Raw genomic sequence first — 11,661 nt, 5'->3', positions numbered from 1 at the left:
TAGTGCTTCTGGTCCAATGAAAATCTTTTGTGACAATACTGAAGCAATTGCCTTAGCTAAGGAATCCAGATTTCACAAAAAAACCAAACACATCAAGAGATGCTTCAACTCCATCCGTGATCAAGTCAAGGAGGGAGACATAGAGATTTGCAAAATACATACGGATCTGAATGTAGCAGACCCATTGACTAAGCCTCTTCTGCGGGCAAAACATGATCAGCACCAAGACTCCATGGGTGTTAGAATCATTACAATGTAATCTAGATTATTGACTCTAGTGCAAGTGGGAGACTCAAGGAAATATACCCTAGAGGCAATAATAAATTCGTTATTTTGTATTTCCTTATTCATGATAAATATTTATTATTCATGCTAGAATTGTATTGATCGTAAACCTTAATACATGTGTGAATACATAGACAAACACTATGTCCCTAGTGAGCCTCTACTTGACTAGCTCGTTGATCAAGGATGGTTAAGGTTTCCTAACCATGGACATGAGTTGTCATTTGATAACGGGATCACATCGTTAGGAGAATGATGTGAAGTACAAGACCCATCCGTTAGCTTAGCATAATGATCGTTCAGTTGTATTGCTATTGCTTTCTTCATGTCAAATCAAGCTTCAAAATATCAGATATCGGGTTCATATCGGTTTGGCTTCGACATATCGGATGTCGGATATCGGGTGATATATCAAACGATATGTAGATATATCGGACCAAACATGTCAAGTTTTTATTTATTTATTATTTTTCAAAACATTTAATTTTAGTAAAAAGAATGTATGATGTCAATGCTTTAACATAACACTTTTAGATTTCTAGTTTATTAACTTGTTGATTAAGAACCTATTAAGGAAAGATTCACAAAATCGTTACTCTATGATTAAAAACAATATGAGGTGTATGCATTTGAACGAAACATTGTGCATGACTTTGATAATATATGATGAAGTTGTAAATGCATAATTTATTTCACTGCTTTCTAATAAAGAATTGTTTGCATCTACCTATCGCTCTATATCGGTGGACATATCGGGCTAGATATCGGTCATATCGGTCGATATTTCGGACCATATCGGATGATATGTTGGAAAATGATATTTACCAAATGATATGTTATGTCTATATCGGTAGGGCCCCGAAAGTGATATGTCGGCCTATATATCGGTTGTATCGGCCTAGATTTAAAAGCTTGTGTCAAATACATATTCCTTCAACTATGAGATTATGCAACTGCCGGATACCGGAGGAATGCCTTGTGTGCTATCAAATGTCACAACATAACTGGGTGATTATAAAGATGCTCTACAGACTACAGGTATCTCCGAAGGTGTTTGTTGAGTTGGCATAGATCGAGATTAGGATTTGTCACTCCGAGTATCGGAGAGGTATCTTTGGGCCCTCTCGGTAATACACATCATAATCTTGCAAGCAAACGACTAAGGAGTTGGTCACGAGGTGATGTATTACGGAACGAGTAAAGAGACTTGCCGGTAACGAGATTGAACTAGGTATGAAGATATCGACGATCGAATCTCGGGCAAGTAACATACCGATAGACAAAGGGAATAACATATGTTGTCATAACGGTGTGACCGATAAAGTTCTTCATAGAATATGTAGGAGCCAATATGAACATCCAGGTTCCGCTATTGGTTATTGACCGGGGAGGTGTCTCAGTCATGTCTACATAGTTCTCAAACCCATAGGGTCCGCACGCTTAACGTTCGATGACGATATTTGTATTATATGAGTTATGTGATTTGGTGACTGAATGTTGCTCGGAGTCCCGGATGAGATCACGGACATGACGAGGAGTCTCGAAATGGTCGAGAGGTAAAGATTTATATATAGGACGATAGTATTTGGACACAAGAAGTGTTTCGGAGTGTATCGGGTATTTATGGGAGTACCGGAGGGGTTACCGGAACCCCCGGGGAAATATATGGGCCATATGGGTCATGGGAGGGGAGCACACCATCCCACAAGAGGTGGCGCGCCCCCCTTATGGCAGGAGGCCGAATTGGAGAAGGAGAAGAGGGGTTTCGACCCCCCCCCCCTTCCTTCTCTTCTTCCCTCTTCCTTTTTTCCTTCCGACAATTATGGTAGGGGGGAGGCCAAATTAGGGAGGACCCCAAGTAGGATTCCGCCTACTTGGGGCACCCTGGATCCTCCCCTCCCCCTCCCACCTACCATCAATTGTTAGCCGTGTGCAGCGCCCCTCTCCACAGTTTACACCCCGGTCATATTTTCACGGTGCTTAGGCGAAGCCCTGCGAGAATCACTTCACCATCTCCGTCACCACGCCTTCGTGCTGATGGAACTCATCTACTTCCTCGGCGTATTGCTGGATCAAGAAGACGAGGGACGTCACCGAGCTGAACGTGTGTAGAACTCGGAGGTGCCGTACATTCCGTACTTGATCGGTCGGAGCTAGAAGAAGTTTGACTACATCAACCGCGCTGTCAAACGCTTCTGCTTTCGGTCTACGAGGGTACGTAGACATACTCTCCCCCTCGTTGCTATGCATCTCCATGGATAGATCATTGCGTGTGCGTAGAATTTTTTTTGTTTTCCATGCAATGTTTCCCAACAAAGTTAACTTCATACCAATTGTTCTTGTCAATATGAGTGTACTTTAATGTGAAAAAAGAGACTCGTTGCAACACTGAAAAGAGCACAATTTCTTCAACAACAACTACTTCAAAATACAAGTTGTGCAAAAAAATGCACTATGATGGGACCCTACTGCTGGGCAGTGTGGCGGTAGGTTACCCAGCCTACCGCCAGGGTCTAAGGAGGTAGGGGCCCTCACCCCATAGCCATGGGTTCTGTGACCAGAAGTGGCAGTGGATCTGCGATAGGGTTGCACACCCTACCGCCAGGGCTGCTGGCGGTAGGTCTGTACACCCTACCGCCGTTGGCTCCGGCCGTAGGATGTCTGCCAGGTCAGCTCCTCGCCGTTTGTGTGACGGCGGCTGCCGTTCCCCTACCGCCAAAGGTCCTGGCGGTAGGCTATGCAAGCCTACCGCCATAGAGTGCGGCAGTAGTAGAAAGGTAAAATGTCGAAATAATTTTGAATCGGGGCCAGATCCGGCTAAACTCGACAAAAAGGGTCAAAATACGAAATTTTGCCGCCTCAAGAACAAACAATCGGCGATTACTTTCGCAGTTGAACTACGTGGCCGGGTCATTTTGTCCTTGACTTCAGCATGTATGCTTGGGCCCTGCGGCTTTGTTGGCTTTGGCGTGAGTGGAAGGAGTCGCGGCGGGCGTGGGTGGGATACGGAAACCCTTGTGACTCCACTGACAGAGACCTCTTCTATGCCGCGACGACTATCATCGTGGGGGATGGTCGGATGGCCTGGTTTTCCTATTCCACATGGCTCGACGGAAAGAGGCCCAAAGATCTCGTACCTTTCGTCTTCGAGATCTCTGCCAACAAGAACAAATCTGTGTAGGAGGCCTTGCTTGAAAACAATTGGATCGGGTGGATCAACCTTCTGGGAGGCCTCTCGGTGGAGCACATTGAGCAGTTTTGCGACCTCTTTGAGAAGATTCAAGGGGTGCACTTACATGACAACGTGGCCGACGACATTAGATGGAACCTCACCGCCAACGGGCTCTACTCCGCGTCCTCGGCTTACAAGGCCTAGTTCGAGGGCTCTATCATCTCACCCATGCCCAAGATGGTGTGGAATAGTTGGGCACTGCCTAAGTGCAAATTCTTCGCCTGGCTCGTCATCAAGGATAGGGTCTGGACCGCCGATCGACTGTAGCGGAGAGGTTGGCCAAACAACAGGTTATGCCAGCTTTGCAAGAGAGAGCCGGAGACCGCGGCACCTCCTCTTCAAGTGTAGGTTCTCCACTCAAATTTGGAATGCGGTCAAATGTTGGGTGGACGCGCCGGAGTTGGATGTAGCGACATGGGCCGGAATAACCTCGGTCAGAGAGTGGACTTTGGTGGTTCTCACTCATGGTTATAGACAGAAAGCGACGTCTTCTCTTATCATGTTTGTTTCGTGGAAGGTCTGGAAAGAGATAAACGCAGGAGTTTTTCAACACACATGTAGGTTGCCAACTGTGGTGGTCGGAAGCATTAAGGCTGAAGCGAAGAACTGGATCATCGCCGGGGCTAGGCACTTGGGTTCTTTGATGCTGCAAAAGTAGGCTTAATTTTCATTTGTGGAGGAGTAATGACCCTCATAAGACCTCTGATACTCCCCTTCTTTCTAATTTTTAATGAGATGAGGCAAAGCTTTTGTCTCTGTTTGAAAAAAAAAAACTACGCGACCGGAGATGACTCTACCCAACCCTCCTCAAACATTTTGGTACATAATCCCTCCGTCCCAAAATTCTTGTCTTAAATTTGTCTAGATACGGATGTATCTAATACTAAAACGTGACTTGATTCATCTGTATTTAGTCAAATCTAAGACAAGAATTTTGGGACAGAGGGAGTATATGGCAAACTCATGACAATGAAAGCAACCGCTCCGCCCACCTCTCTCGGTTCAGACTTTTGATGAGTGCATGAATTCAATAGCGGCACAGATCCTTCAAAATGTCAATACATAACATACTACTCCCTCCGTCCGGAAATACTTGTCATCAAAATGGAGAAAAGGGGATATATCTAGATGTATTTTAGTTCTAGATACATCTCTTTTTATCCATTTTGATGACAAGTATTTTTGGACGGAGGGAGTACCATGCTTGCTCACAGTAAGAGCGTACATAAGAACATCTACTTGAATCAGCATTCCAAACCTGGTAGCCTGCCTCGAGTCCAGTTGTACTGTGAAATTTTCACAAAACACAGGTATCACAAAAAAAATCACTGAAAAATCCACCGAAATCTCTGTTAACCTTTCAAACTTGTGAAGTCTAGAGCAGGGTCCAAAAAAGTAAACAAGTACCTCCAGGTGCAGATAAAATTAGCCGCATAATATGTTACAGTGATGCATTACTCAACAACAACAATCTCAGACTATGAGATGGGGCATACTAAACCTAAATTCCAAGGTAGGCTATGGAAAAATGGGATCACTACAGCGTTGCCAGGGCTCCCAAGCCATGCATGTCAGTCCGCCAAGCTATCCAGGAAGCCCTGCAGCTCCCTCAAGCCTTCTGCAGATATACTTCTCTGTACGCGAGGCCTGGGAGCTGTCAAGACAGGAGGCGCTATGGAGTTGAAGCAGACGACAACTACGGAAAGGTTGTCGCCGCTCTTCCTCTTGATGGCCTCATCGACTAGCTCTTTACAGCAGGCGATAGGGTCGTTGTGCTCTTGGAGCCTCCGGCGTGCAAAGTCTACCGCATTTTGGCTGCGGAATACATCCCAGATCCCGTCGCAGCCGATGATCAGGAATTCGTCCTCCTCGGTGAGATTTCGCATCATCACCTCTGGCTCGGCACTAAGAGGCCCAAGACCATCACATGCTTTCATTCCTTCCATGTGCCAGTCCCCGATTGCTCTAGCAACATTCAGCAGTCCATTCAGGTATCCATCGTAAACATAACCACCTGAGGCTTCAATGCGCATCTTCTCTCTGTTGCAAGATGGCTTATGGTCCCTGGACATCTCAATCGCCTTTCCACGGCAACATACAACTGCTCTACAATCACCAGCATTTGCCACCAGAAGTGACCTGTCAATCATGCAGAGATAATGCTGTCAAAACTATAGATAGATGGGAAGAAAGAACAGTTGAAACCAAAGAAAGGAAAATCATGCTGGTAGTAACATTGTTCAACAAAAGAGTAGGCATATAAGGGATGCACTGAGTTGTTCAGAAAACATAATAGACATGTATACTACTCCCTCCTTTCCTAAATATAAGTCTTTTTAGAGATTCCAATATGAACTACATACGGATGTATATAGACATATTTTAGAATGTAGATTCACTCATTTTACTCCGTATGTAGTCTGCATTGGAATCTCTAAAAAGACTTATATTTAGGAACGGAGGGAGTACTCACTAAAGGATCAAAGCACATGTATGAAAACCTGCAAAAGCACTCCAAAGGCATGACAAGAACAGAAAAACTTTCAATTTCAAAGAACGAGAAACTGATATCAGTGGAAAATGATGTTCAAATACTTGCAGAGAAAACCTTGCTCACATATATAATGATATAAGTATCACTTACTAAGGAAGAAAGGCATATGTTATTATGCATAAACCTTCGGTGGACTTTAAAGCTATGGAAGGAACATGAGCTTTCGTTGCCAAAGAAAAAACTAAAATATGTGGAGAAATGGAGCTTAGGGTGCATATGTAGAAAAAATTATTTACACAGATAACTAAACAGGAACATAAGGCCATAATGAAGAATAAGTAGTTACTACAGAACTTCATATCTAGTATCTAAGCAGTAATGCTACAGAATGACTTACTACAAGGCTTATAGTTGCACAAGTTAGGGCAATACCTCCCAATGATGAGTGCAGCAAGCGCAGTCGTGCCAGATGCAAGAGAGGAGTTCACAGAGCAAGCATCTGCAAAAGCAGCATCAGTCTGTAAGAATGCTGAGGAGACAGCTTTCTCTATCTCCCCTGGAAAACCATCACCCTCAACGATGAACCTTGGCAAATTGCTGCACACAAAGTCCGCAGCGTGCTTTCCACCATGCCCATCAAAAACCTAAAACATTAAAATTATGTGAACAGTACATACACAGGAAGTGCCTGTCAGATGTACAAATGTACTCTGTCAGTAGAGAGTTCATGATGTCTATCAATCATGAAATGAGTAAAATTTGCTGACAATTATTACAAACATCAACACAGAAAAATCAATCACACTGGCCCTTTTTGTGGCAGTGTGATCAGTTTTTTTGAAAATAGTTCTTTCCAGTTTCCAAAACGAGAGAAAATCTGAAAGATATATTAGAATAAAAGCATACCCCATAAAATGAACTGGGCCCTTCTTCACAGTTTTCAGGTCCAAAATCACGCAGGAAGTTGTCACAGCAAATGTAGACATCCTCCATAGCACTCCTTGACCCAATATCGGACCAGCCTCCAGACCGTACAACCGGGATATATTCAACATCTGCGTTTTCAAAACTTCTTTCTGTTTCAGATTTTGTATTGCTCAAAGGGCCCCTTGCCTGTGAATTGAAGCCATGTAAGATAATTAGTTAACCTTACAAAATGACAACATATTGCATGCTATTTTATTATGAAGTGGTGGAAGCATTGAAGCTAATTGTCTATACCATATCATGCAATACTTATAAGAAAGGTATCAAAACGCTTTTTTTCACGGCAAGGTCCTAGCGGCTAGCTAAACTATTGAAAGATATTGCAAAAGCTACTTATTGCATTGTAATATAAAATGGGAAAAATAATAATTATGCATACCACATTGAGTCATACTCCTATAAGACAAGTCTTGATGCAAAAGTCCATAACCAGAAGTCCAAAGCACAATTTTCGTCTCAGTAAGTATTCAATCATAAAGTATGGATATTGGGAGTGTTGGAAAGGAGGATATTGAGATCTTTTGATAGGTTTTTCATACTTTACTGTCAGTAGATGCATTTAGGCCATTCAATGAAGTTGATTTTCAAAATTAGCATGGTCTATTGGTAGAAGTATCTATATGGTACAGCACAGCAATCGCTAGCTATAAGCCTATAAGATAAAAAATGGCAGAGCTAGTTGAAGCTATAAGTCATCGCTACTATAGCAGAAGATTTGGCCGTCAGTCCATCACTTAGCGACTAGGGTCCAAAAAAGGTACACTGCAGCAATGGCTCCAGAACCTTGCTGATAAAGTTGATCCCACCGAGCAAAAATACAAACCCCATTCACTGCATCATCAAAATAAGCATAAGAGTTGTGGAAGGACCAATCCCCTTCCCTATCATAGCACCATGTGAAATTAGTGAGACATGATAATATTTTCACTCCTTGTTAAATACAATGTTTTGCTTCCAACAATTCCAAGCAGTAATGTTCCGGTCGCTATAGATTAGTAGAAATATAGATATACTCCCTCCGTCCCAAAATAACTTGAGACACTTATTTTGGGACGGAAGGAGTATCTATTTGTACTGTAATAATGAGAAGGGAAAGCCAAACATGACGCCTACACCACCTTTGTTTTGGCCTCTATCAAGAAATCAATGTTCAATCTGACAGAACTAGGGAGTTTAATTTTTCGATAACCCAAACCAAACTTCAAGTAGAGCAATAAGATGAGAACCAAAACATGGAACAGCGTGATGAGATTAAACAAACCATCATTTTGCAAATTCCTTAAAACGTGCAAAGAGGCTTCAGGAGTTCTTAGACTGCAGTTTGTCAATTACTATTTTGAAAGAAGCACGAGAATACTTTTTCTAGCAGTAACTTGTTTGAATAATGTTCAGAGGACATGTTTGAATAATGTTCGGAGGACATGTTTGAATAGTGCTAGAATACTTTTTCTAGCACTAACTTGTTTGAATAATGTTCGGAGGACATGTGGTCAGAACAGGGCATGGCAAGTACATAATAAGTTAAGAGACTTCCATGACACATAAGTTCCAGATTACCAGATAGCAACTTTTCCAGGAAGATATGTCCTTTGAGATGAATAATGTATCATGTTCACAACGCTACATCGCCCAACATCCCCTAAAAATACCACGGCAGCACATGGGACTAATCTAGTTTGCACAAACATCCTGGAAACTCTGCATATCAATCATCTCACAGAACCCAAAAGAGTCTTTTCAAAAGACCACCTGATCATACGCATCTAAAACGGCTTTCTAGTTTACACAAACATTCTGAAAACTCTGCATACCCAGTACTACATCCAGTTGATGCAGTCAATGATTTCATAGGACCCAACGCAGACTTTTCAAAAGACCACCTGAGTAGAAGCAGCAAGCATCCACATTAACCGCACGGATCTAAACACCCCACCTGCAGGTTGCTAGTACTCTAGTACAACAAACATGTACTATGTAACACCAAGAAAATTCCAGAAAAAATATGCCTCCCCCTCTCTCCCCACCTCCAAGATGCACAGCAGAACTTCCCATTCATAACGGTGCGAACTCTAGCTCCTCGGCGCAAACAGCTCATCTTGACGCCAAGAAATCCCACCGAACAGCAAACATTGATCAGGAATCAGGCGGGGCGCCACGTAAGGCTCCCGCTTTCCGCACAGATCACAGGAGCAACCAAGCTAAGCGTGCCGAGCTTCGAGGTTCTGAGAGGCTGTTACTTACAAAGGATGCGTGCCGTGAGAGCACCGGCTTCCTCGCCGAGGCAGACGACGGGATCGGCGGCTTCCCCCCGCCGCCGCCGCCGAGCCTAAGCTCCTCCATCTTCTCCTCCGCCGCCGCAGCCGCCGCGGGGAGCCTCGTGGCCTCGGATCGAGTCGGAGAGGGCTAGGGTTAGGGTTTGGACTTGGAGCGGCGCCGCTGCCGCCAGCATCAGTAGATCAGTACGGAGTAGTAGTACTGTGGAGTGTGAACAGTGGCCGCTGGCCGTCCCGAGAGAAAAATATCAGTGGAGGAGCAGGGGAGGGGTAGTACGGTAAATTTGGCGATGGTTAAACTGAGACGAGATCGCGGTTAATTTTGCGGGCCACGTGATCCGGTGTGGGGGCTCCCGCTGTTTTCGTGGGTCGGTGCTGCCAGCGCGACCCGAGCGTGACACGTGGGGCGAAGACAGTTTTGTTTTGGGAGTTGGGACTTTGACCAAGAAGTGTGGAGTGTGAAGTGTGAAGAACAAAAACAAAATTACGAGAAACTTTCAATCTATATTTTTTAATTATGACAGTACAAAGAATAACATAGGTAATAAAAATTAAAACCATGTCCATGGAAGAGATATTTGTATGTAGCAGAATTACTACATCGCTCCTATGCACACAATGATGTGCAACCGATCTGTGCACGACAGCACAAATCAGGTCGTCCATGCATATTGTCTAGTGCATATCAGCTGTTGGATTGCCCATCATGTCGTTGTTGTGCATGCATTCATCGTCCAAAGAGCATTTTCAAAATTACTAAGCCCTTGCCGTCTCTCAAAATCATACCAGAACCCGTTGAACCATCCGATTGACAAAATGACCCATCAACAGACAATGCCGCCCAACCCGACGGTGGGTGCGGCCAAAGCTGCGGTGGCAACTTATAACGAGGCACCGGTTGCTGCTGCTCCCCATACATAGGTGACTTCCCCTTAATTATATCCTTGACAAAGCATTGTTGGACTTATAGTAGCGAATTGACATAGCTACTCAAGAACAGGTTGGACAACTTTGTTGGAGGGATTGGTTTGCCATGAGAAATCTAGTGCCCAGTTCGCCATAGGAGAAGCAGGAGCATGTCCCACGTCCTCTCAGGCAAGTCGGCAAGAAGGTGCAGTGACCATTCATGGCCCGTCCACTAATGGCATCTCCAACAGTTTGTATGTTAGATTGTTGGTAAAATATGTCATGTCATCAACCAACATCTTAACATACAATAACCCCAATAGGTTGTATCTGATTTGCCCAATATGATGTGAGATAATAAATAAGGTGTTCTCTAACTCTACATTGAAGCTTGTGCAAGAGGTGCTGGTTCATGTACATACAACCGTACTCTTTTTCCTTATTTATTGTATGACACATCATTAAAAATCCTATGTGGCAAATTCTACCAACAAATATATTACAATCATTGGAGATGCCCTAAACATCAAACCTATTTGGAAGGGGCCATTCTTAGGAAGAGGATTTAGGGCACACAAGTGCGGGGGCACGCACTTTGTGGGTCGTTGATCTACTTGAACATTCACGACATTGATTATGTATATGCGCAATTTTAGTCTCATTTATGTATGTAATTCATTCGTATATCAACCTGATATACATGTCGGTGTGGGGTCTGATACCTATTCGTGTGAGCCTTAAAAAGAGAAAGCGGGGAGATGGAACAAATATAGAACGGAAAAACGTTCATTCATTAAGCCATTGTTTTGTTGTTCTTCTCAGTTCTTGTTTCTTAGGGAGCAAGAAGGACGAGGATGAAGGAAGAACTGGAGGCGGGCAAGGCGTAGCAGATCCAGCCCCAACATTTATAGTCCGAAGGCTATGGTGGATAGACTCCTCGATCGCGAGGATTGTTGGTCATACCGACAAACATTTGGGTTCCCCAGGTGAACACAGGCGGCGCCCCGTCCATCTGGCTGGAGGATTTAGTGGAAAAGGCATCATGATTACTCTCGCCAGCGCAAGAGCTGAGGAGGCTCAAGAGCGAAACTGGCGACCCGCGGATCGGAGCACTCTCAAAAACTAAAACAATGGATTTGATTCCTGCCACTGATGTGAAGGTACCCCACACGTTGGAAGGAAAACTAACACAATCCAACAACGATTGTGGACAGCTAGAATCGAGTCTAACTCTCCTTGGGTGTTTGAACAACCAGCTCGGAGACTGACTCTCCATTCACTATCGTTTACACTACCTCTGTGACCAATTTGACCAAACGAAAAGACGCACGCCACATTGTTGGAACACGCGGTACGATACGCTAGCGCCAAATAAAATTTTCTACCGTGCACCCAAGATCATGCTGCTGGAAATAGATTACGAGATCGGATTTACCAATAGACGAGCAGTCACCGCAGTGGAAGTAGAGTTGGTGATGCGTGTA

General features: G+C 44.0%; 1 protein-coding gene across 1 annotated transcript; it reads right to left on the bottom strand.

Annotated features, from left to right (window-relative positions):
- Positions 1-4,842: 4,842 nt before the first annotated feature.
- On the bottom strand, positions 4,843-9,542 carry DBP1 (DNA-binding protein phosphatase 1). Its single transcript, XM_048686289.2, has 4 exons — positions 9,240-9,542; positions 6,918-7,124; positions 6,444-6,655; positions 4,843-5,656 (listed from the first exon to the last, which is right to left on the bottom strand). The coding sequence occupies exons 1-4, from the start codon at positions 9,336-9,338 to the stop codon at positions 5,089-5,091; spliced, it is 1,086 nt and encodes a 361-aa protein (XP_048542246.1). The 5' UTR covers positions 9,339-9,542; the 3' UTR covers positions 4,843-5,088.
- Positions 9,543-11,661: the final 2,119 nt, after the last annotated feature.

This window comes from Triticum urartu, chromosome 7A (genome assembly GCF_056163025.1).
Source record: "Triticum urartu cultivar PI428250 chromosome 7A, HENAU_Tu73, whole genome shotgun sequence".
Classification (NCBI taxonomy): Eukaryota; Viridiplantae; Streptophyta; class Magnoliopsida; order Poales; family Poaceae; genus Triticum; species Triticum urartu.
This window is presented reverse-complemented; position numbering and strand designations above follow the sequence as displayed.